The sequence below is a fragment of the Dendrobates tinctorius genome, unplaced genomic scaffold, assembly GCF_039654945.1.
Source record: "Dendrobates tinctorius isolate UK_male_01 unplaced genomic scaffold, ASM3965494v1 ptg000079l, whole genome shotgun sequence".
NCBI classification, from domain to species: domain Eukaryota; kingdom Metazoa; phylum Chordata; class Amphibia; order Anura; family Dendrobatidae; genus Dendrobates; species Dendrobates tinctorius.
In genome coordinates this window covers 5,400,117-5,427,789 of record NW_027361747.1, presented here as the reverse complement: position 1 = coordinate 5,427,789, position 27,673 = coordinate 5,400,117, and the positions used below count along the sequence as shown (strand labels likewise).

Genomic DNA, 27,673 nt, shown 5'->3' with positions numbered 1-27,673 from the left:
GTCTAGTTTCCAAAATGGGGTCACTTGTGGGGAGTTTCAACAGTTTAGGCACATCAGAGGCTCTCCAAACGCGACATGACACGAGCAGACCATTCCATCAAAGTCTGCATTCCAAAACGTCACTACTTCCCTTCCGAGCCCCAGCGTGTGCCCACACGATAGGTTTCTCCCACATATGGGGTATCAGCATACTCAGGACAAATTGGACAACAACTTTTGGGGTCCAATTTCTCCTGTTCCCCTGGGGAAAATAAAAAAATTGGGGACTAAAATATGATGTTTGTGGAAAAAATATGATTTTTTTTATTTTCACGCCCTGGCGTTATAAACTTCTGTGAAGCACTGGGGGGTTCAAAGTGCTCACCACACATCTAGATAAGTTCCTTAATGGGTCTAGTTTCCAAAATGGGGTCTCTTGTGGGGGTTTCCACTGTTTAGGTACATCTGGGGCTCTCCAAAGGCAACATGACACCCGCAGACCATTTCATTGCTGTGTGCACACTGCTGTTCAAACTGCTTTTTTCAAAGCACTCCAACTTTTATTACTTTGTTCTGGTGAGTTACCGAGCGTTCTTTTTTCACACACCATATAGCGGTGTATGCTCCTCACACACTACCGTGTACCGGCTGGTATCACGGACAAATAGAAGCTATTTGGGTGTGACTCTGGAAAAACAAGCCGAGGAGATTTTCCATTTTTCCAGAACTACACCTTATAGAGCTGTCCACTTTTCAAACAGTTTCGTATATCTGCTGTTTGATTACAGTCAAAACTAGACAGAGACAGCGTGTGTCAGTCCGTATACAAATAGACGGAGATTGACAAATTTCCATACAGACACCGTATAGCGGTGTACGCTCCTCACACACTACCGTGTACTGGCTGGTATCACGGACAAATAGAAACTATCTGTATGTGACTCTGGAAAAACAAGCCGAGAAGATTTTCCATTTTTCCATACCTACACCTTACAGAGCTGTCCGCTTTTGAAACAGTTTCGTATATCTTCTGTTTGATTACAGTCAAAACTAGACAGAGACAGTATGTGTCAGTCAGTATACAAATAGACAGAGATTCACAATTTTCCATACAGACACCATATAGAGCTGTCTGATTCTCAAACAATATTGTATATCTGCTGTTCGCATTACAGTCACATCTATACAGAGTCAGCGTGTGTGTGTGACGCTCTGTAAATACATATACGGAGATTGTTAGTTACACAAAGAACGCATACAGCTGTACACTTCTGATACAGTTCCTTATATCTGATTGTTGGATTACGGTCAAAAACATATTGGGAGAGCGTCTGTGACTAACAAAATATATACGTAGATTTAATTTTTTAAATCTGCTGGTATTTTTAGTACATTTTCCCAAACATGAGGAAGTATGGTGGAAGAGGCCGCGGACGTGGGCAGGGGACGCAGCTGGTACTGATGGTGGTGGTGCATCGGCTGGTTCTGGCAAAAGCAAAATAGCAGCTAAGGCAGGAGGTGTTGAGCCTGCGTCATCGTCTGGCCCAAGAAGGCCTGTAAGATTCCCTTTTCTTGGAGTAGGAAAACCGCTTTTAAAGCCGGAGCATCAGGAACAGGTTTTGGCGTACATTGCCAAAAGAGCCACCAGCTCTATTGCCTCCTCTTCTGAACATTCGAAACCTGCAAGCACGGAGTCGTCAGTGCATAGTTCTAGTCAGGAAAAACACCTGTCCTTGTGTCCTTCACCCCCACCAAAAGTTAAGGATGCGGCAGCCCACACTTCAGATTACTCTATGGAGCTCTTTTCACATATTGCCTGGGTTATCCAGTCAAATCCTGAATTCCCCAGTCCAAGATGAATCTTACATGGAGTGCACTGATGCACAGCCACTGCTAGATGATTCTGCTGGTACATTGACCCAGAGCACTACATTGCCCTCGCAGTCCACTGAGCCATAATCTGACCCTGATGAAACTCAGGTGCCCCTTCCCGCATATTATACCACCTTACACGGTGACACAAAGGAAGGTAAAGAAGAAGGTGCAGATGACTTTGAAGAGGAGGTGATGGATGACCCAGTTCTTGACCCGGATTGGCATCCATTGGGGGAGGAGGGTGGTGCTGGCAATAGTTCAGATAAGGAGAAGGATCCGCAGCAGGCATTGACATCGCAGCAGCGGTTATCTGGCAAACCATGGACCAAAAACTAAAAGAGTTGAAGGACAGCTTGGCCAGACAGTCAACTTAGCACAGCGTGCAAGGCCAGAAAATGTATACCATAGTAGGAAGAGTGCAGTGTGGCACTTCTTTGTCCAAAATCCTACTGATGAGGCAAAGGTTACCTGTAAGAAGTGCAGAAGGACCTTTAGCCGAGGTAAACAACTCAGAAATTTGAATACCAGTTGCATGGTTAGACATTTAATCAACATGCACTTGCAAGCACGGACGGACTACAAAAACTCAGGTACCACATGTGCACCTGCTGCGACTGAAGGTAGCCAGCAATGCTCCATCGCTTCCCCAACTGTAAGACCACCGCCACCGTTAAGCACACCACCAGCACTAAATGTGGAGGTGTCGTCGCAAGGTCAAAGCACTCAGGGAATCACAATGGTTTTACAACACAACACTGAATCTAAGCCATCACCACCAATACCATCACCAACCCCCTCTCACTCCATCCGGTCCACCACTACTTACCCCATATGCAGCTCTCCAGTCCAGCTCACCCTACCAGACACTCTGAGCAGGTCAAGAAAGCACTCATCCTCTCATCTGCATACACCGTGCTTGAACGCCTACATTGCGAGATGATGCCCTACCGTTTGGATGAAAGCGAAGCTTTCCGCGAGCTCATGGCCTACGCTGTCCTACACTATGACCTACCCAGCTGGCACTTCTTTTCTCGAAAAGCCATCCCTGCCCTCCACCGGCATGTGAAAGACCGCATTGTCCATGCATTAAAACAGCCAGTGAGTGGAAAGGTGCACCTCACAACAGATGCATGGACCAGTAGTCATGGCCAGGGCTGTTATGTGTCCATCACTGTGCACTGGGTTAATGTGGTGGATGCAGGCTCCACAGCGGACAATGGCGGTGGAACAGTGCTGCCTAGCCCACGGTATAGGAAACAGTTGGCTGTAGGCTTTCGGCTCTCCTCCTCCATAAGCGATATCTCGTCCACAGAGAGCAGTCGCATAAGCACTCCATCCGCAGCTGGCAGTGTTGCACACGAGGTGTCCCACTATCGAACAGTTAGTGGTAAGCGTCAGCAGGCTGTGTTAAAGATGATGCCTTTGGGCGACAACAGACACACCGCGGAGGAACTGGCCGACTACTTGCAGCGACAAACTGAGTCATGGCTGGGCAGTCTACATCATGAGGCAGGCAAGGTAATCAGTGATAACGGCCGTAATTTTGTGGCAGTCATAGCCCGTGCAAAACTCACACACATACCTTGCCTGGCTCACACTTTGAACCTGGTGGTGCAGTGCTTCCTTAATAATTATCCTGACTTAACATGACTGCTCCATAAGGTGCGAAGACTGTGCTCGCACATCCGTCGCTTGGCCGTACACTCCAGTCGTATGCAGAAGCTGCAGCGATTGCTCCACCTCCCCAAGCACCGCCTAATCATAGACGTTGCAACAAGGTGGAACTCCACCCTGCACATGGTTGAGAGGCTGTGCGAACAGAGGCAGGCTGTAATGGATTTGTGGGAGGATACACGGGCAGGCAGTTTGAGGGAAGACATGGAATTGTCTGGTGTGCAGTGGTCAAAGCTGAAAGACCTCTGTAAAGTCCTTCAGTTTTTTGAGGAATACACATGGCTGGTAAGCGCAGATGACGCCATCATAAGCATGAGCATCCCAATTATGCATCTGCTCATGCAAAGTTTGACGTACATTAAGGATCTGGCGTCTGCAGCAGAGGAGGAGGAACAGGAGGAGGAGGAGGAAGAGAGAAGCCTTGCTGACAGTCAGCCATTGTCTGGTCAGGGAACTGTCCTGGATGAGGTGGAGGAAGAAGAGGAGGAGGATGAGGGGAATGATTATTTTGGGCAGGAGGATGCTTCTCAGGGGGCAAGAGAAAATGTTGGCTTTCCAAGGTCAGGTACAGTGTTTGTGCGTCACTGTAGGGATGTGGATTTGCCAGAAAGTGCTCCTCCACCCAGCAGTGGCAGTGCATTATTGACACCTGGAACATTGGCCCACATGTGCGATTATGCCTTGCAGATCCTAAAAAGGGACCCCTGCATTGCCAAAATGATGAAGGATGATGACTACGGTCTGGCCAGCATCCTCGATCCACGCTACAAAGGCAAATAACACAACATCATGCCACAGGAGAACCTAGAGACAATATTGGCTAACAAACAAGCAACTCTGGTAAACCGTTTGAGGCTTTCCCAGCACACAGCAGCGGTGCTTGTTCTCCCACGAGCCGTAGTGGGCACAATGGAAGAGGTGTTCGTGGTGCACACAGCCGAAGGGGCATTGGAGACAGGGGTTTATTGACGATGTTGTGGAATGATTTCTCAAGTATTGCTCACACAACTGCTAATACTGCATCGATTAAAAGTGACAGGAGACAGCAATTGTCAACTATGAATACAAACTACTTCTCCCATATCGAAGTTCTCCCTCACAGGTCATTCCCCTTTGACTATTGGGCCTCCAAACTGGACACCTGGCCTGAATTGGCACACTATGCCTTACAGGAGCTCGCCGGCCCTGCTGCTATTGTGTTATCTGAAAGAGCCTTCAGTGCTGCTGGATCAATCCTGAAAAAAAGACCCGTCTGTCGACCCAAAATGTTGATGATCTAACCTTCATTAAAATGAACCATGCATGGGTTTCAAAGGATTTTGTCCCACCATCCCCTGATGACACATAGTTTGCCAGAAAACAGCCTCGCTTTTGTCCTCCTCTTCCTCGGACTTGCCCAATTCCGCCATTTGCAGCAGCTGAAAGTCTAGCCTACTCATCAACATATGCCATTTTTTAAACCTCCCTAACTGGGCTGCCCACCCCCCAAGGGCTGGGGTCAATCCCTTGCGCACCTGGGCAAGTGCCGTTGCACTGAACAGGTGGATGGGCCCACTGATGGCCGACGGCACTGGCACAGGGCCCTTCATAGTACAATACAGTGTCTCTGATGGTGGGGGGGGCCACTCGCCGTCAGACACACCAGCGTACTATGAGGAGCCCTGTGCCAGTACCATCGACCACGAGTTGGCCCCCCACTTGGTCATGGCCACAGTACTTGCAAGTTGCAATAATTACCTCTCCCTGCTCCACCGCTGTGTAGTCTGGGCAGTTAAATCCTTCACAGGGACGGCCAATAGAAATTTGGTGTATTGATCGATGATGGTTAAGATGTAGCTATGGCCTGTCCTGCTGGCCTCTACCTTCAGATGATCAATGGCTACCATTTGTAGTGGATGTCAACTTACAAGCGGATGCAGTGGTGCTTTATGATCACCTTTCTCAGTTGTGATAGTCACAGACGTGTGACATTCCTGCCAGCATTTTTCAATGTCTCCTCTCATGCCAATCCAATAGAATCGCCTACGGCCTGTGGCTTCTGTCTTTTGCACTCCAAGATGACCAGACACATAATGATAGGCAGTGAGGACCATGGGTACATCTCTCCCTGTGATCAAAATTTGATGGAGACGAGTAACGGTGATGTGATCCACGCTACTGCGATAAAGCCATCCTTTCTTCACAAAGAACCGTTTTCGCTGTCTCCACAGACACAGTAATTGAGGGCCTGCATCGCCTCTGCAACATCTGCCAGGAGGTTTTCCCACAATGAGTAATTCCCAAATTTCTGCTAACACTCCACTTTCCGTCTGTACTTGTATCCATGCAGTTTCCAGTAGCAGAGAGTCTGAACTGGCTTAATGAGATTGAAATATAAACGAAGATTTAAAAGTACCACAACACTGTATACTGTTGTACGCTTTGAATACCTTTCCCTTTTTCTACTTTTTAAATTCTGGTGTAATACATAGTGAGCCTGTGAGTGTCTGTGTCTGACCCCGGAAGTATAGACGGAAATATACAATTACCCCTAGACTGGATACACCTGGTATGTGCTGATACTGTACCTTTGTTAAAAATTTGTTATTACGGTATCAACCATTGGGAGTGAGCGTGTGTGGTTTACGCCTTCTACTTATACGGTGAATCGGAGATACCAATTTTTACCCTATACTCGATACAGCTTGTATCTTGTTATACAGTACCTTTGTTAGACATTTAGTATTACGGTCAAATCCATACTGAGAAAGCGTCTTAGAGTGACTATGGGACTATGTATACGGAGATTTCAATTGTACCCTATAATATATACTTGCTATCTTGTTATCCAGTACCTTTTTTACAACATTTTTTATTATGGTCAAACCCAGACTGAGTGAGCGTCTGAGGGTGACTCTGGAAAAGTATACCGAGATTTCAAACTTGGCGAACACTATATACAGCTGTACGCTTCTGATACAGTAACCTTTTTTGCCATTTAAATTCTGGTGCAATCCATAATGAGCCTGTGAACGTCTGTCTGTTACTCCGGAAATATATTTGGAGATTTAAGATTACCCCAACACTGTAAACAGCTGTACGCTTGTGTTACATTACCCATTTACAGCTTTTCATATTCTTATGTAATCCATACTGGGCCTGAGAGCGTTTGTGTATGCCTCCTGAAATATATACGGAGGTTCCTAATGTTTACACTATACTATATATACCTTGTATCTGATGATATCGTACCCTTTTTCAACTTTTTATTTTATTGTGTACTCCATACTGTGCCTGTGAGCGTCTGTGTATGACTCATGAGATATATACGGAAATTTACTGTTATCCTTAGACTGTATAGAGCTGTACGCTCCTGATACAGTACCATATATCTGCTGGTATTTTGGGTCAATTTTTGAAAACATGAGGAAGTATGGTGGAAGAGGACGTGGACGTGGGCGTGGAGGGCCACCTGGTACTGATGGTGGTGGTGGTGGTGCATCTGCTGGTAGTGCCAAAAACACAATAGCAGCTAAGGCAGGAGGTGTTGAGCCTGCATCATGGTGTAGCTCTGGAAGTCGTGTAAGTCTCCCTTTTCTGGGAGTAGGTAGGCTGCTTTTAAAGCCGGAGCATCAGGAACTGTTTTTGGCTTACATTGCTGAAACACCCTCCAGCTCTATCGCCTCCTCTTCTGAAGTTTAAAAAAAGCAAGCACTGAGTCATCAGTGCATGCTTCTGGTCAGGAGCAACCCCTTTCCTTGTGTCCTTCACCCACACCAAAAGTGAAGGATGCGGCAGCACACACTTTAGATTACTCCATGGAGCACTTTTCACATTCCATGCCTGGGTTAATTAAAAATGGGGCCCATCATATACTGGAGCATTCCAAATGGGGGACATCAGACACTGGAGCAGCATTTAGGAGGCTGATTATAGACTGGAGCATTAGAAATGGAGCCCATTATATATTGAGCATTATTAGGGCCCATCATACACTGGACCATCATCCATGAGGCCCATCATATACTGGAGCATTCCAGATGGGGGACATCAGACACTGGAGCTGCATTTACAGGGCCCATTATACACTGGAGCATTAGAAATGGAGCCCATTATATATGGAGCTTTATTTGGGCCCATAAGACACTGGAGCATCATCCATGGGGCCCATCATATAATGGAGCTTTCTAAATGGGGTAGATCAGACACTGGAGCATCGTCTATGGGGCACATTATACACTGGAGCATTACAAATTGGGCCCATTATATATAGAGCATTATTTGGGCCCATAAGACACTGAAGCATCATCCATGTGGCCCATCATATACTGGAGCATTTTAAATGGGGCAGATCAGACACTGGAGCAGCATCTATGAGGCACATTATACACTGGACCATTACAAATGGGGCCCATTGTATATGGAGCATTATTTGGGTCCATAAGACCCTGGAGCATCAACCATGGGGCCCATCATATGCTGGAGCATTCTAAATGGGGCAGATCAGACACTGGAGCAGCATCTATGGGGCACATTATACACTGGAGCATTACAAATTGGGCCTATTATATATGAAGCATTATTTGGGCCCATAAGACACTGGAGCATCATCCATGGGGCCCATCATATACTGGAGCATTCTAAATGGGCAGATCAGACACTGGAGCAGCATCTATGGGGCACATTATACACTGGAGCATTACAAATTGGGCCTATTATATATGAAGCATTATTTGGGGCCATAAGACACTGGAGCATCATCCATGGGGCCCATCATATACTGGAGCATTCTAAATGGGGCAGATCAAACACTGGAGCAGCATCTATGGGGCACATTGTACATTGGAGGATTACAAATGGTGCCCATTATATATGGAGCATTATTTGGGCCCATAACACACTGGAGCATCATCCATGGGGACCATCATATACTGTAGCATTATGTGGAGCTCATCATACACTGTATGGAACATTATATGTGACCAATTAGTCTGTATGGAGAAATATATGGGGCTCATTATTCTGTATGGCGCACAATGTTGTGGCCATAACACTGTATGGGGTAATATTCTGTCCTTTTTTTGAGCTATTGTACAATTTAAAATAGATCAGTCATGTCATGTAAGCAGTGAAGTATTTGTCATTGTACTATACCTATATTTCTGTGCCGTATCGGAGCATCATGTGTTGTGATATGTGTTAAAAGGGCGCACTGACACTTTTCGGCCCAGGGCACACGAAAATCTGGACCCAGCCCTACCCCCCCACAACTTTAGCCAGATAACCCCCAGTTTTCAATGCGTAACTATTATTATGAAGTAAATTAAGGCTGACAAGCTTCAGTAATAAGAATTGATGTTTTTGGCATTGAAATGGGCACTGTAGGTGTGTTTACTGTCCTCCACTCCCTGCCGACTTTGCTTCCCCATTGACTTGCATTGGGTTTCGTGTTTCAGTCGGCCTCCGACTTTTCGCTATAGTCGGCCGATTTCGTTCCACCCGACTTTTGCAAAAGTCGGGTTTCATGAAACCTGACTCGACCCTAAAAAAGGCAAAGTCGCTCATCTCTATTCCTAACAAAAAGAAAATTTGGTTCCAAAATTGTGCTGATGTAAAGTAAACATATGTGAAATGTTACTTGTTAAGTTTTTTGTGTGCCGTATCGCTGTGATTTAACCCCTTCACCCCCAAGGGTGGTTTGCACGTTCATGACCGGGCCAATTTTTACAATTCTGATCACTGTACCTTTATGAGGTCATAACTCTCGAACGCTTCCATGGATCCCGGTGATTCTGACATTGTTTTCTCGTGACATATTGTACTTCATGTTAGTGGTAAAATTTCATTCAAATAACTTGCGTTTATTTGTGAGAAAAACGGAAATTTGGCGAAAATTTTGAAAATTTTGCAATTTTCCAACTTTGAATTTTTATGCCCTTAAATCACAGAGATAAGGCACACAAAAAACTTGATAACTAACATTTCCCACATGTTTACTTTACATCAGCACAATTTTGGAACCAAAATTTTTTTTTGTTAGGAAGTTATAAGGGTTAAAAGTTGACCAGCGATTTCTCATTTTTACAACACCATTTTATTTTTAGGACCACATCACATTTGAAGCCACTTTGAGGGGTCTATATGATAGAAAATACACAAAAGTGACACCATTCTAAAAACTGCACCCCTTAAGGTGCTCAAAACCACATTCAAGAAGTTTATTAACCCTTTAGGTGCGTCACAGGAATTTTTTTGAATATTTAAAAAAAAATGAACATCTAACTTTTTTTCATAAAAAAAATACTTCAGGTTCAATTTTTTTTATTTTACCAAGGGTAACAGGAGAAATTGAACTGCAAAAGTTATTGTGCAATTTGTCCTGAGTACGCAGATACCTGATATGTGGGGGGGAACGACTGTTTCGGCGCATGGCAGAGCTCAGAATGGAAGGAGCGCCGTTTGACTTTTTCAATGCAAAATTGGCTGGAATTCAGATCGGACGCCATGTCACGTTTGGAGAGTCCCTGATGTACCTAAACAGTGGAAACCCCCTACAAGTGACCCCATTTTGGAAACTAGACCCCCCAAGGAACTTATCTAGATATGTGGTGAGAACTTTGAACCCACAAGGGCTTTACAGAAGTTTATAACGTACAGCGGTACAATTAAAAAATCATATTTTTTCCACAAAAATGATCTTTTCACCCCAATTTTTATTTTCCCAAGGGTAACAGGACCCTAAAAGTTATTGTGCAATTTGTCCTGAGTACGCTGATACCCCACATGTGGGGGTAAACCACTATTTGGGCGCATGGCAGAGCTCGGAAGGGAAGCAGCGCCATTTGACGTTTTTGGCTGGAATTGAGATCGGACACCATGTCGCGTTTGGAAAACCCCTGATGTACCAAAACAGTGGAAACCCCCCACAAATGACACCATTTTGGAAACTAGACCCCCTAAGGAACTTATCTAGATGTGTGGTGAGAACTTTGAACCCCCATGGGCTTCACAGAAGTTTATAACATAAAGCCATACAATTAAAAAATCATATTTTTTAAACAAAAATGATCTTTTCACCCTCAATTCTTATTTTTCCAAGGGTAACAGGACCCTAAAAGTTATTGTGCAATTTGTCCTGAGTACGCTGATACCCCACATGTGGGGGTAAACCACTATTTGGGCGCATGGCAGAGCTCGGAAGGGAAGCAGCGCCATTTGACGTTTTTGGCTGGAATTGAGATCGGACACCATGTCGCGTTTGGAAAACCCCTGATGTACCAAAACAGTGGAAACCCCCCACAAATGACACCATTTTGGAAACTAGACACCCTAAGGAACTTATCTAGATGTGTGGTGAGAACTTTGAACCCCCATGGGCTTCACAGAAGTTTATAACATAAAGCCATACAATTAAAAAATCATATTTTTTAAACAAAAATGATCTTTTCACCCTCAATTCTTATTTTTCCAAGGGTAACAGGACCCTAAAAGTTATTGTGCAATTTGTCCTGAGTACGCTGATACCCCACATGTGGGGGTAAACCACTATTTGGGCGCATGGCAGAGCTCGGAAGGGAAGCAGCGCCATTTGACGTTTTTGGCTGGAATTGAGATCGGACACCATGTCGCGTTTGGAAAACCCCTGATGTACCAAAACAGTGGAAACCCCCCACAAATGACACCATTTTGGAAACTAGACACCCTAAGGAACTTATCTAGATGTGTGGTGAGAACTTTGAACCCCCATGGGCTTCACAGAAGTTTATAACATAAAGCCATACAATTAAAAAATCATATTTTTTCCACAAAAATGATCTTTTCACCCTCAATTCTTATTTTTCCAAGGGTAACAGGACCCTAAAAGTTATTGTGCAATTTGTCCTGAGTACGCTGATACCCCACATGTGGGGGTAAACCACTATTTGGGGGCATGGCAGAGCTTGGAAGGGAAGCAGCGCCATTTGACGTTTTTGGCTGGAATTGAGATCGGACACCATGTCGCGTTTGGAAAACTCCTGATGTACCAAAACAGTGGAACCCCCCACAAATGACACCATTTTGGAAACTAGACCCCCTAAGGAACTTATCTAGATGTGTGGTGAGCACTTTGACCCCCCCAGTGCTTCACAGAAGTTTACAACGCCCGGGCGTGAAAATAAAAAATTCGTATTTTTTCCACAAACATGATCTTTTAGTCACCATTTTTTTATTTTCCCAAGGGTACCAGGAGAAATTGGACCCCAAAAGTTGTTGTCCAATTTGTCCTGAGTATGCTGATACCCCATATGTGGGAGAAAACTACTGTATGGGCACACGTCGGGGCTCGGAAGGGAAGTAGTGACGTTTTGGAATGCAGACTTTGATGGAATGGTCTGCGGGTGTGATATTGCCTTTGGAGAGCCCCTAATGTACCTAAACAGTGGAAACCCCCCACAAATGACACCATTTTGTAAACTAGACCCCCCAAGGAACTTATCTAGATGTGTGGTGAGCACTTTGACCCCCCCAGTGCTTCACAGAAGTTTACAACGCCCGGGCGTGAAAATAAAAAATTTGTATTTTTTCCACAAACATGATCTTTTAGTCACCATTTTTTTATTTTCCCAAGGGTACCAGGAGAAATTGGACCCCAAAAGTTGTTTTCCAATTTGTCCTGAGTACGCTGCTACCCCATATGTGGGAGAAAACTACTGTATGGGCACACGTCAGGGCTCGGAAGGGAAGTAGTGACGTTTTGGAATGCAGACTTTGATGGAATGGTCTGCGGGTGTCATGTTGCCTTTGGAGAGCCCCTAATGTACCTAAACAGTGGAAACCCCCCACAAATGACACCATTTTGTAAACTAGACCCCCCAAGGAACTTATCTAGATGTGTGGTGAGCACTTTGACCCCCCCAGTGCTTCACAGAAGTTTACAACGCCCGGGCGTGAAAATAAAAAATTCGTATTTTTTCCACAAACATGATCTTTTAGTCACCATTTTTTTTATTTTCCCAAGGGTACCAGGAGAAATTGGACCCCAAAAGTTGTTTTCCAATTTGTCCTGAGTACGCTGCTACCCCATATGTGGGAGAAAACTACTGTATGGGCACACGTCAGGGCTCGGAAGGGAAGTAGTGACGTTTTGGAATGCAGACTTTGATGGAATGGTCTGCGGGTGTCATGTTGCCTTTGGAGAGCCCCTAATGTACCTAAACAGTGGAAACCCCCCACAAATGACACCATTTTGTAAACTAGACCCCCCAAGGAACTTATCTAGATGTGTGGTGAGCACTTTGACCCCCCCAGTGCTTCACAGAAGTTTACAACGCCCGGGCGTGAAAATAAAAAATTCGTATTTTTTCCACAAACATGATCTTTTAGTCACCATTTTTTTATTTTCCCAAGGGTACCAGGAGAAATTGGACCCCAAAAGTTGTTGTCCAATTTGTCCTGAGTATGCTGATACCCCATATGTGGGAGAAAACTACTGTATGGGCACACGTCGGGGCTTGGAAGGGAAGTAGTGACGTTTTGGAATGCAGACTTTGATGGAATGGTCTGCGGGTGTGATATTGCCTTTGGAGAGCCCCTAATGTACCTAAACAGTGGAAACCCCCCACAAATGACACCATTTTGTAAACTAGACCCCCCAAGGAACTTATCTAGATGTGTGGTGAGCACTTTGACCCCCCCAGTGCTTCACAGAAGTTTACAACGCCCGGGCGTGAAAATAAAAAATTTGTATTTTTTCCACAAACATGATCTTTTAGTCACCATTTTTTTATTTTCCCAAGGGTACCAGGAGAAATTGGACCCCAAAAGTTGTTTTCCAATTTGTCCTGAGTACGCTGCTACCCCATATGTGGGAGAAAACTACTGTATGGGCACACGTCAGGGCTCGGAAGGGAAGTAGTGACGTTTTGGAATGCAGACTTTGATGGAATGGTCTGCGGGTGTCATGTTGCCTTTGGAGAGCCCCTAATGTACCTAAACAGTGGAAACCCCCCACAAATGACACCATTTTGTAAACTAGACCCCCCAAGGAACTTATCTAGATGTGTGGTGAGCACTTTGACCCCCCCAGTGCTTCACAGAAGTTTACAACGCCCGGGCGTGAAAATAAAAAATTTGTATTTTTTCCACAAACATGATCTTTTAGTCACCATTTTTTTTATTTTCCCAAGGGTACCAGGAGAAATTGGACCCCAAAAGTTGTTTTCCAATTTGTCCTGAGTACGCTGCTACCCCATATGTGGGAGAAAACTACTGTATGGGCACACGTCAGGGCTCGGAAGGGAAGTAGTGACGTTTTGGAATGCAGACTTTGATGGAATGGTCTGCGGGTGTCATGTTGCCTTTGGAGAGCCCCTAATGTACCTAAACAGTGGAAACCCCCCACAAATGACACCATTTTGTAAACTAGACCCCCCAAGGAACTTATCTAGATGTGTGGTGAGCACTTTGACCCCCCCAGTGCTTCACAGAAGTTTACAACGCCCGGGCGTGAAAATAAAAAATTCGTATTTTTTCCACAAACATGATCTTTTAGTCACCATTTTTTTTATTTTCCCAAGGGTACCAGGAGAAATTGGACCCCAAAAGTTGTTGTCCAATTTGTCCTGAGTACGCTGACACCCCATATGTGGGAGAAAACTACTGTATGGACACACGTCGGGGCTCGGAAGGGAAGCAGTGACGTTTTGGAACGCAGACTTTGATGGAATGGTCTGCGGTTGTCATGTGCGTTTGGAGAGCCCCTGATGTACCTAAACTATTGAAACTCCCCACAAGTGACCCCATTTTGGACACTAGACCCCCCACGGAACTTATCTAGATGTGTGGTGAGCACTTTGAACCCCCAAGTGCTTCACAGAAGTTTATAACACTCGGACGTGAAAATAAAAAAATCATTTTTTTTCCACAAAAATGATATTTTTGCCCCCAATTTTTTATTTTCCTAAGGGTAACAGGAGAAATTGGACCCCAAAAATTGTTTTGCAATTTGTCCTGAGTAGGCTGATACCCTACATGAGGGGGTAAAACACTGTTTGGGCGCATAGCAGAGCTTGGAAGGGAAGGAGCACCATTTGACTTTTTCAACTCAGAATTGGCTGGAATTGAGATCAGACGCCATGTTGCATTTGGAGAGCCCCTGATGTGCCCAAACAGTGGAAACCCCCAATTCTAACTCCAACCCGAACCCCAACACGCCCCTAACCCTAGCCCTAACCCTAGCCCTAACCCTAGCCCTAACCCTAGCCCTAACCCTAGCCCTAACCCTAACCTAACCCTACCCCAACACACCCCTAGCCCTAACCCTAGCCCTAACCCTAATGGAAAAATGGAAATAAATACATTTTTTTTATTTTATTATTTTTCCCTAACTAAGGGGGTGATAACGGGGGGTTGATTTACTATTTATGGCGGTTTTTATGTTTGGCGGCTGTCGCACGCTAAAAGACGCTTTTTATTGTAAAAATAGTTTTTGCATCACCACATATTGAGAGCTATAATTTTTCCGTATTTTGACCCACTGAGTCATGTGAGGTCTTATTTTTTGCGGGACGAGTTGACGTTTTTATTGGTACCATTTTCGGGCACGTGAAATTTTTTGATCGCTTTTTATTCCGATTTTTGGGACGCAGAATGAACAAAAACCAGCGATTCATGAATTTCTTTTGGGGGGGGTGCGTTTACACCGTTCCGCGTGCGGTAAAATTGATAAAGCGCTTTTATTCTTCGGGTCAGTACGGTTACAGCGATACCTCATTTAGGTCTTTTTTTATGTTTTTGTCGGTTTTATGCAATGAAAACTATTTTATATAAAAAATAATTATTTTTGCATCGCTTTATTCTGCGAGTTATAACTTTTTTATTTTTTTGCTGATGATGCTGTGTGGCGGCTTGTTTTTTGCGGGACAAGATGACGTTTTCAGCGGTACCATGGATATTTATATGCGTCTTTTTGATCTCGCGTTATTGCACTTTTTGTTTGGCGGTATGATAATAAATCATTATTTTTTGCTTCGTTTTTTATTTTTATTTTTTAAGGGGTTCGCTAAAGGGGTTAACTAATGGGACAGTTTTATAGGGCAGGTCGTTACGGACGCGGCGATACCTAATATGTGTACATTTATTGTTTTTTTTTATTATTATTTTAAAAAAATGAATTTATTGGGGAATATTTTTTTTTTTTTTTACTAATTTATTTGGCGATTTTTTTTAATTTATTTTTACACTTTTTTTTTAATTTTTTTTTACTTTATTACATAGTCCCAGGTGGGACATCACTGTCCTGTGACAGATCGCTGATCTGTCACATCACAGATCACTGTGACAGATCAGCAATCTGTCACAGGCAGTGCACAAGGCTTCCTCATGCCTGCGCTTTGCAGGCACTGAGGAAGCCAGCTTCCCCAGGCCCCCGAAGGCCCCCGTCGCCATCTTGGATTCGGGGGCCTGGAGGATAGGAGTCCCCCGCAGCAGCGCTGCACATTGCGCTGCCGTGGGGGGCTCAGGGAAGCACGGAGGGAGCCCCCTCCCTGCCGATGCTTCCCTTTAACTCCCGGTACACCGCGATCGCGTTTGATCGCGGTGTGCAAGGGGTTAATGTGTCGGGGGCGGTCCGTGACCGCCCCTGACACATTGTGCCGGGTGTCAGCTGTGATAATCAGCTGACACCCGGCCGCGATCAGCGGCGCTCACCACGTGGGCGCCGCTGATCGCGGTAGACGTACTATCCCGTCCCCGGTCATACGGGCCCGGGTACCGTGGACGGGATAGTACGTCTCATGTCAGGAAGGGGTTAAGGACATAAAAATTCAAATTTAGAAAATTGCGAAATTTTCTAAATTCTCGCCAAATTTCCATTTTTTTCACCAATAAATGCAAGTTATTTGAATGAAATTTTACCACTAGCATGAAGTACAATATGTCACGAGAAAACAATGTCAGAATCAGTGGGATCCATGGAAGCGTTTCAGAGTTATTACCTCATAAAGGGACAGTGGTCAGAATTGTAAAAATTGTCCCGGTCATGAATGTGCAAACCACCCTTGGGGGTAAAGGGGTTAATGTCAGAAGCATTAATTAGAAGATTCTTTATTGCCACCATTTCACTGCTATACCGGCATCTTTATCAAGTGTAAAAAAACAACAGGTATTATTTTTTTTTTACATTTGATGAAGATGCCAGTACGGCATTGAAATACATAGTGGGCAATAAAGAACCTTCTAATGAATGTTGGAGCAAGAGACTTCATTCCAGCTGCGCAGCCAATTTTTAAACATGTTTTATTTCTGTTTTTGGTATTTATGTTTATTATTATTTTATATTTTTAGCACTTAATGTTGAAGAAAAAAAAATTTTGAACATCAGTTACGGTTAATTCATGTTATGATAGAGTTTTTTGTAACGTATTCTTACTTGTAGCAGCTAGTCAAAAGCATATAATTTACTGCTTTTTATAACGTATATAAAACGCAAGTCATATTGCTCCAGTTATTCAGCCTTAAGCATATTTAGTAAGCAAAAATGTACCTTGATCAAAAGCTCTCCCTACACATTAGGATGTCCCCACAGTCCCTCTGTACAGTATGATGTCCCCACAGTCCTTCGCACAATATGTGGTCCTGACATCCAAAAATGATGTCCAAATATCTCCTCACACAGTATAATGTCCACCCATTCGCTCACAACTCAACTCAATAGTATGATGGGCCCACATACAATTACAATATCTGCATAGCCCCTAACACAATATTATGTCAACACAGACCTTCACACAATTATGATGCTACTAAAGCCCCTCACACAGTATGATACCCTACACACAAGTATAATGTCATCATAATCCCTCACACAATATGATATCCCCACAGTCCCTCACACAGTATTATGGCCTCCAACACAAATGTCATGTCCCTTACACAGAATGATGTCTGCACAGCCTCTCACATAGTATGATGCCCCCACAGTCCCTCACATACTATAATGGCCTGATATACAAGTAGAATTTTCCCACGGTCCTCCACACAGTATTTAAACCCCCTCACACAGTGTTATGTCCCTATAGCCCCTCACATTGTATTGTGGCCCCCAACAATTACTACTCCACACAAGTATTGACCAATAATTAAAATGAAACCTCTCACCTTGCCCTGTTTCCCTGATGTACAGCTCAAGTCTCTGCAGTGTTCTGTGGCACAATGGACATAATGTAGTGACATGAATTCTTTGTTTCAGCCTCTATTTCCTGCTGTCTTCAGATTACATAGCAAAAACCTGCTGACAGATTCCTTGAAGACACTGTATGAATAAAGTAGCATCTTTTAACTTGTCTTTGAACTAATGAGACATTCTGTTGGAGTGACAGTGCCAAGTATAGCATCTTTTTTCTGCTATATCCCTTCTTTTTTAATTAACAGTGTCTCCAACAACTGGGACCTAGATTGTATCTTTGCCAGCCTGCTCTGCCTAGTGCCTGCTGTAGTTATTGAATTCTAATATATGTTCTTTTTCTGACATTAAGACTATGAACCCAAACACAGGTGTCTAAAAGAATAACAAAGCTGATAATAGGTATCACCATGTCTCAATGATTGCAACGTTTTTATATTGTCATGCTTTTTATGTTGTAGACCGTGTAACAGTGGTCCACACTGATATCTACGTGACAAGTTTTGGACCTGTCTCTGACACAGATATGGTAAGTTTGCTACTACGAGCCTATGTGTACATTCTCTGTTCTTGTACTGTGGTTGCATTCAATATACGTTAAACTGGTTCTGTGTGTGGGGGAGGGTCTCAGTGAATCTTCTGGGGGCTGGGATGAAGAGATGCCTGTGATTTCACACTTTTAAATGTTTATAGCTATTTTTGCATTTATTTATTTTTATGTTTATATTTATATAGTATTTGTCATTTCCTATGATATTGGATGATCATATAAAACAAAACCATATGGAACAAACTAGTATATCTCCCAATAGAGTCACCTACTTTGTAGCATAGACTCAAGGAAAATTGAAGATGGACACTCCAGCATTACATATTAACCAAAAACAAATGGAGTACAAGTCCAATGTAATGAGAAAATATCAAAATGTATTAAATGAATAGTAGTACTGACATAACGAATATATATACAACTATAGAAAAGGATCAGGTAATATCAGCTGCTTTTGTCCTACAGATTATAATATAAAGTGCTAAGTGCTTATAGTGGATATGGGCCATGTATTAGGGACTCAAAAATGCAGGGAAATCCTATCAGGTGCGCATCCTGAATAAAACCCCCCACTATCCCACACATTAGTGCTTACCCATAATGAATTCCACCAGGACATATGCAGCGCCGCCACCGACGCGCATTTTGCCTCTTTCTCAAGGCACCTGCATTTTTGAGTCCCTAATACATGGCCCATATCCACTATAAGCAATTAGCACTTTATATTATAATCTGTAGGACGAAAGCAGCTGATATTACCTGATCCTTTTCTATAGTTGTATATATATTTGTTATGTCAGTATTACTATATGTTTAATAAATTTTGATATTTTCTCATTACATTGGACTTGTACTCCATTTGTTTTTGGTTAAGATATTGGATGATCAGTAGTTTTTATAGGTGTAATCTGTTTTCTTACTATAAGATATGTTATTATATATTGCTAATATTAATTTAGTCTGATTCCAAAAGTTTTTAGCTTTGCAAAGTTAATGGTGATTACTAATTTATTTCACAGCATTAATGGTACTAACAGTTGTACAAAGGTGGAACATTGTGTAAATCTGGCACATCTCACCATATTTCGCCAGTTTTATAAATAATTATAAATGGGAGGTGTTTTCTGCCTAGTGCTGCACTTTATCATCCTGCCTATGCAGGTTTTTGATTGGGAAGAGGAATATATTCATTAGGGGAGGAACATGACGCCCATCTCAATATGACGTCCTTCTTGTTATGTTAATGCACGTTTAGTGGCAGGCGCAGGTTGATGTCTGCATTAAATTTAAGCGTTGTCATGACAGTGCCGCATGTTTCAACATAATGTATGGTTTATCCCTTGCGCTCATCCTTTTCCCCACACTGCGCATGTGCCATCCTGAACAGGAAGTGTCAGTGGAGAGCTCGCCATGATAGGGCGGTATCTTCTGTCTTAACATTTTTGTCCCTGCGCTCCTTCTTTCATCTATACTGCGCATGCGCTGCCCAGAGCAGGAAAGATTATGAGCCCTGTGGAAGCATGCCATTTACAGCGGGCATGTGGAGCGCACGCTGGCTCATTGTGCAGGAGAGGAGGCACAGGTGTGTGTGATGCGGGGCATATGGCAGCATTTGATATTTGGCTATCCAATATGAAACGGAGTTGGTCATGAATGACTTTATTAGGCTTACAGGTGTGGGAAAGGTGGGCCCTCTTTAGTGCACAGGAAGTGGGCCCTGTTCATTATCCTGTCATGAATATATATATAGGGGCTGTTTGACCATTTTTTCCACATAATATCTATCTATCCACCTCCTGATGATCCTGTTGGGAGAAACACATTGAGGTTTTTGCCTATCTTACATCAAAAAATCTGAGTATCCCTCTATTTGTTATCAATAATGTTGGTTATACTGATATTAATGTTTTAATGGATCATTTGTCTTTTATTTTTTCCTTCCATATCCTTATTTGTGCCACCCAGTGGTGAATGTATAGCCATATTAGGGTATTCCCAGGGTGAGCCGTCGTGGAGCGGGGGCGCCATTCCGCTGACCAGTAGGGTGCCAACCTGCGCTGACAGGAAGGCATACAGTTATAGGGGACAGATAGTGAGATACTCTAATGCACTTGTCACTTTATGTCTTGTCTTTTTTGCACTATTTTTGCACTTTTTCTCTTTGTTACCTATTGAGCTTCCTATCTGGCAACCCATATACACTCCTTTTCTGAATAATTGGTTGACCAAATGTGGCACATATTCAGGGCTATTTAGGAGTTTTAGGGTTCAGCCATCGTGGAACGGGGGCGCCAATCTCGATTGTGTTTAGGGTGCCAACCTCCATTGTTAGGCAGCTTTCATATCAGTACCCCATAGTAGGGTGTAATAGGTGACACGGTTGCTTGTTGTTTATGTGGTTGTTTTGTCTACTATTTAGGCTTCATTAAAGGTTGTTTTTATGCACATCTTTATCTAGAAGTTGTTGTAAGGGTCCTTGGTTTACTTAAGTTAAGTTGTTTGACCTTACTATATATATATACAAATTTCACAAGGGTAATAGTAAAAAAATGGACAGCAAATTTCATTGTAAAATTTCTCCTGAGCATTACAATACCCCATATGTGGAGGAAAATTAATATTTGAGCACATGGCAGGACTCATAAGGGAAGGAGCGCCATTTGACTTTTTGAATACAGAATTTGCTGGAATAATTAGCGGACACCATGTCATGTTTAGAGAGCACCTGATGTGCCAAAACAGTGGAAACACCTCACAAGTGACTCCATTTTGGAAACTAGACTCCTCCTGGAAATTAATTAGATGGGTTTTGAGTACCTTGAAGTACCGGATGCTTGACAAACGCTTTTAACACTGAGTCGTGAAAATTAAAAAATCACAATTTTCATAAAGGTAACAGGAGAAACTGCACTATACAATTTGTTTTGCTATTTATCCTAAGACTGCCAATACTACTGTTTGAGTGCACATCTAGTCTTGGAAGGGAAGGACACAATTGGACTTTTTCAATGCAATATTTGCTGGAAAAAGTAGTGGATGCCATATTGCATTTGCAGAGCCCTTCATGTTCATAAACAGTGAAAAATCATCAAAATGACACCATTTTGGAAAACAGACCCCTCAGAGAACATATTTAGATGTGTGTTGAGCAACTTGAACCCCCAAGTGAATCACAGATGTTTATAATGTGTGAAAATGAAAGAATCAAATGTTTCCTATATTTTTTTTTTTTAGTCCCAAGTTTTTCATTCCACAAGAAAACAGGAGAAAATGGACCCCAATTATTGCGCAGTATGTGATGACAAGCTACTCTATGGGTGCACGGCAGGCCTGAGAAAGGAAGTGAAATTTTGGAACAGATTTTGATGCAATAGTCTGCACATTTCATGTCACGTTTGGAGGGCCCCTGATGTGGCTAACCCAGGGGAAACCCTCTACAAGTGACCCCATTTTGGAAACTAGATGCCTCAAGGAACTTATCTAGAATTGTGGTGAGCACCTTGAACCCCCAGGGGTTTCACTGAAGTTTATAAAGTAGAGATGTGAAAAGAAAAAATATTTTTTCCCCAAATTTTTTATTTTCACAAGGGTAACAGAAGAAGCTGGAACCCAAAATTTGTTGTACAATTTCTCCTGAGTACATGGATACCCAATATGTAGTCAAAAACTACTTTTAAGGCACAGTGAAAAGGCCCAAAGGGAAGAAGCGTCATATTGGAATTCAGAATTTGCTGGGTTACAGAATTTTAAATCAATGGGCAGTGGAGAAAAAAATTATTATATTTTAACCTCCCAAATTTTGTTTTAGCCCCAGATTTTACATTTTCACAGTGGTAAATGGTTAAAAATGGCATCAATATTTGTCAGGCAATTGCTGCTGAATGTAGAAATACCCAATATATGGTGGTACAGTACTGCTTAGCAACATAGTGAGGGATGGCGCGCTATTTGCATCCTGGAGCGCAGAATTTTTTAGAATAGTCTGCTGACTCCATATACAGAGCCCCTAAGTGCTAGAAGAGCAGAATCCCACCTCAAGTTACCCCATTCTGGAAATCATACACTTTTGGAAATTTATCTACAGGTGTAGTGACAATTTTGACAGCATGGATGTTGTCCAGAATCAAGCAGCAGTGGATGTTGCTGTGTGAAAATTGCAAACTGACATTGTTGTGACCAGTAGGTTGTAGTGACCAGTATGTTGCAGTGACCAGTACGTTATGCCCAGCTCATGCTGCTGGAGACACTGTGTTAGGGTTGCGGATTGCCGAAATAAAAATAAACAATAAAGTGAAATTGCAACCCGTGGTCCACCGTGCAGAGATGTACAACTGCTGCTAGTGTGAACAATGACGTAACAAAGCTGTGAGCGTTCACCTTACTCAGACTGCGGTAACTCCACACAACATGAACAGAATACAGAATACCCAGCTCTGTTAAATTCACAGAGAGGTAGTGCGAAAACGGCAGACGGCATCCACAGTGTCTCCATTTGCCTCATTATAGGGAATCTTCCACCTGGAGTTCTGTGAATTATCTATTTCAGAGACTTACACTGAAATTCCTGTGTAAGCAATCAGCACAAAGTGCAGAATAAATGTGAGCTGAGCCACACTGCAATCTTTGGGAAGCAGAATGAACAAATCAACAGCAGGTGAATAATTGGTATTATTTATTTTTTTAACACCGTTCCTTGTGCTGTATAAGTGATTAGGCGACTTTATTCTTTGAGTTGGATCACAGATTTATATAGTGTTTTTCTGATTGGGTGCTGTCACACAATAAAACATGCTTTTTTTTCCAAAAAAAATGCAGTGCTTGCAGACCTGAAATAATGCTAAGAAAACAAGCTCATAATCATTTAGAAACAACAATACTAATGTTTTAATTCAGGAAGTGTTCAGAAGTCAATATTTTATGGAATAACCATGATTTTTAATCACAGCTTTCATGTGTCTTGGCATGCTTTCCACCAGTCATTCACAATGCTTTTGGGTGAACTTATGTGTCATGATCCATGCTGTATCAGGACTGATAAAAAGCACAGGTAACCTTTTTTTTTTTCTTAAGCTGTGCTTAAGTTTGGTTTTTGCCCCGGTGGCCATTAGGATTATTGCACTGTGGTGTCTTTTGTTCTAAGTTTGCCCCGGTGGTGGTGAACGTCATTGCACTCTGGTTTCTTTAGTTAAGTGCACATGATTATAATGCAGGTGTGATTGCTCTGCTATAAAAGAGTCACAGGTGTTGCAATCAGTGTTGGTGATAGTGTTCATTTCAACCATCCTTGGTGGAAGAAGGAGCTGGAGAGTGTTCCTTGCAGCACTGTCTTATCCCTGCTGTGGAAGGAGTCATAGGGGATTTCCTTGTAGCTCTGACAGAGCTTGGTGGCAGTGATTCAGGAGGAGAGCAGCATTCTGGTGGTGGACTCTGTTGCCAGGAGCAAGTGCAACAGAGTAAAGCTAAGTGGAGTTTCCCTGTTTGTGCTTTTCCTTAGAGTGTATTAGTACAGCGGTGGGGCCAATGCCTGCGCCACCCAGCTCCCTAGCAAGGGATAGGTGTAGGGTGTGCTAGGGCGACAGGTTCCTGATCGGCGCCCGGTGCGGAACCGGCATAGGGAACGTTAAGAGCGTTAGGGACACTGATTCAGGGGAGTGCAGGAGGTCTCCATGTCCCCTTTCACTATCGCAGGTCCCACCATTGTAACTGTTTCCCCTTTCCCCTTGTCTTGTTTTAGTTACCGGCCCGCGGGCCGTGTCACACAGCACAGTATCACATGCCGTGTCTTGTTGTTTTAGTTACCGGCCTGCGGTTCGCATCACACAGGACGGGTCACCATGACATTATTACCAACCCATAACTTTTTTTTCTGCTGAGCCATGGACCCAGTTCAGACCTTTGCCCAAATTCTGCAGACCCTTAATGAGGAGATTAGGGGGCTGCGCAGTGAGTTGATGCAGCAACTGCAGCAGTTGGTGGGCTTTGGGGGCTTGATTCAGAGATAGGCTCAGCCAGGACCCAAGATATCCCTCCCTGACAGATTTCCTGGAGGGCGAGATCAATTCTTGGTGTTTCAACAAGCCTGTAAATTGTATTTCAGGCTGTGCCCTCGTTCATCAGGGAGTGAAGAGCAATGGGTGGGAATCATTAAGTCCCTTCTTAAAGGGGATCCCCAATCCTGGGCTTTCTCCCTACCGGACGATTCTCCATCATTGGTGTCCGTGGACGAGTTTTTTGTGGCTCTGGCGCTTGTGTATGGGGATCCTGATGGCGTCGCCCTGGCAGAGTCCCGAATCCGTAGGTGTAAACAGGGAGCCCGGGTTGCTGAGGATTACTGCTCAGAGTTTAGGAGATGGGCCACTAACACTCAGTGGAATGACCCTGCACTTAGGAGTCAATTTGTACAGGGTTTGTCTCCAAAGTTGCAGGATACTCTGGTGCAATACGCCGCCCCCAGGGTCGCTGGAGACCGCCATGTCCCTTGCCATCTGGGTGGATAGACGCCTTAGGGAAAGACATATACAAAAAGTGCCCCCTGATGTCCTCGCTAGGGAGGAGGACCCACCAGTGTGGATGGAGGAACCCAGACAGCCCGGTGTTGTGAGTTCATTTTTTCCTTCACCATTGAGGTCTGATGAACTCCCTCCTCTGGTGAAGGAAGGTAGTGAGGCTGATTACCAAACACATGGGCAGCTAGATGATGACTGGGTAGCTGGAATTGAGGACTGGATATAAGGCTGCCGACGCCCTTCTTCCTGGCTGGTGATTTTCCTGCTGGATTCTTGGAGACCAGTCTGATTCCTGCATCTCAAAGCTAAGTTTTTCTGCTCTGCTTTGTACTCTTCAGTTTGGTTTTTGTTTTGCCTTGTTTTTTTGGGAGTTCTGCCATCCCCGGCCGGGGGTGAGCTGAACTTCATTTTTGTCTCTTATCTGTTGATATTTTGCTCTGTCTTCAGAATATACCTGATTGCTGATATACTGTAGTCTTTTGAAGCCTAGCGACTTCAGGGCCTGTTTTTCCTATCAGTCGGTTGGCTCATTTTGATAGGGTTTTTGTGGATGGCAGACAGCAGCTTTCCTATCCTGTCCTATGTAGTTAGCTTGGGCCCCATCGTTTGCTCAACCTATCTTTCTATCTGTGTTAGTGTTTTCATCTTGCTTCACCGTCATTATATGTTGGGGGCTGCCTATTGCTTTGAGGTCTGCTCTGGGGCAGTTTAGTTTTTCCCCTTTCTGTCTTTAGGCTATATAGTTCTCCGGCTGTGATCGAGGGGTCTAGGGCACCGTAGGAACCCCCCACGGCTATTGCTAGTTGTTGTGGATAGGTTCAGGGGTCTGCAATCCGATAGCTGCCAACCTCTCTGGTTTTTCTGGACTTAGCTGGTATTTTGTTTTTTCCTCCTTCGGTGACTCATCATAACAGCCCGGTGTTGTTGATACAAAAAAGGGGATGTCTGCGGCTCATTGTGGTGGGGGGGTATGCTTTTCCTGTGGGAAGCCTGGCCATCTTATGAGAACCTGCCCAGTTCATGCCAAGTCTCCTGACGAACCTATGCAAGTAGGAGGAGCTAGTTTGTACTCAAAGCTGCCTACGGTTCGGGGACTGGTGTCGGCATGTTTGTACTGTGGGCCGACTGGTCATGTCCTGAAGGCTTGCCCATTGCGCGCCAAATTATCTGTGCCACCTGAGAAGCCGCATTCCCCTGGTCGCTTGGAGGGAGTCGACCAGGGAGTATACATTTCCTACATTTTGCCCTCCCAAGGTACCATGTCAGCAGAGGTGCTGGCTGGCGGGGTACCGGAGGTGATACCGGTGCTTGTGGACAGCGAAGCAGGAGTCAGTCTGGTGGATGCTTGCTTTGTCCAGAATCATGGTCTGAGGTACAAACCAGACAGGCCTAAATGCATCTGCACTAATACAGGGTGCAACAGACCCAAGTAAAATGGCAGCTGCACAGGTGCATAAATACCAAATGAAACAGCCAGCCTACAATCAGGGATTGGCCGTGTGGTACACCAGTGCAGAAGAAATAATCCGCATGTGGCAGTGTTCACACAGGGAATGCAGGGCTTCTGGTTCACAACCTCTTAGTAACACCATATAGGGGGGCTGCCCAGTGCCAACTAGAATGCATCCCGTGTGAACAGAGGCCACAAGTTTTCTGAATGATTTGGGCCCAACTGCACCCTGAAAGAAATATAAAAAGTGCACAAAAAACATATCAATATATGTAAGGCATTGGTTGATATTAAGGCCTTAATACAGAAGCTGGCAAACTGCGTCAAAGTTCCTTACACCTTACTCATGGTCTGAGGTGTAGGACGCTAGCCCAGCCTATAAGCGTCCAGGCCATAAACTCTGTTCCACTGAGCCAGGGGAGCTTGACCCAAGTCGTAGAGAAAATCCATCTGTGTATAGGACATCATGAGGAGTCCTTGTCATGCTACGTCTTGGAGGGAATGCCAGTACTTATTGTTTTAGGCCTCCCTTGGTTGAAAAGACACAACCCGGTAATAGATTGGCGGGCGAGGGAAGTGGTCAGCTGTGGGCAATCGTGTGAGGGCTGCTGCCTAGGAGCTACTGTCTCTGCCGTCTCTCTTCAACGGACCCCTTCCTCTCCGGTGACAGCAGCAGATGTGCTGCAGGAGAGTAGGGGCAAGTCTCAACCCTTGCCATTGGCCAACCCTGGGAGGAGCAGACCTCATGGTGGAAGGGGTTGAGGGTGGTATGCCCTTTGGTGAAGTGCGGGGGTGTGAGTGTGGTGACACAGGGGGATGCCTCTGTTGTCAATCCCAGAAAGAGTTCCCCAAATGGTGTCAAACGAACGAGTGGCAATAAACATTCAGGCCCGGACCTGTGTGTGAATGAGTGTGTATGGGTGGCCTCCAAAAAACATCAAGTGGAAGTGTGTTGTGGAGTGTAACCAACTCATGTTAAACATACACATACACAACTCGTTCCCCAGGTCAGTGCTTCAGAGATGTGTGGTGCCTCCAGAAACGTTGCCAATACCAGCGGGTTCATTTGTCATCAACCTGATGTGCAGGTAGTTGCTGGGGTGAACTCTGGGTCTGGGTGTCCCTGCTGTAGGTAGTTCCCTGATGAGGAGCGGTCTTGAGGGTCCAGAGGCCCCTCATTAAGGGGAGGGTACTGTCATGATCCATGCTGGATCAGGACTGATAAAAAGCACAGGTAACCTTTTTTTTCCTTAAGCTGTGCTTAAGTTTGGGTTTTGCCCCCAGTGGCCATTAGGATTATAGCACTGTGGTGTCTTTTGTTCTAAGTTTGCCCCGGTGGTGGTGAGCGTCATTGCACTCTGGTTTCTTTAGTTAAGTGCACATGATTATAATGCAGGTGTGATTGCTCTGCTATAAATCAATCAATCAATCAATCAAATTTATTATCGCCAAGTACATATTACATATATACAAGGAATTCTTTGTGGCAAAGAGGCAAC

The 27,673-nt window shown here is 44.1% G+C and overlaps 1 protein-coding gene across 3 annotated transcripts in view; it reads left to right on the top strand.

The window, feature by feature from the left end:
* GABRA2 (gamma-aminobutyric acid type A receptor subunit alpha2) overlaps nucleotides 1–27,673 on the top strand; it is a 381,624-nt gene that overhangs the window by 83,479 nt on the left and 270,472 nt on the right. For all 3 annotated transcript variants that reach the window (XM_073583454.1, XM_073583455.1, XM_073583456.1), the window contains exon 4: nucleotides 18,130–18,197. In XM_073583454.1, the coding sequence (XP_073439555.1) occupies nucleotides 18,130–18,197 (68 nt within the window). The remainder of the gene's footprint in view (nucleotides 1–18,129; nucleotides 18,198–27,673) is intronic.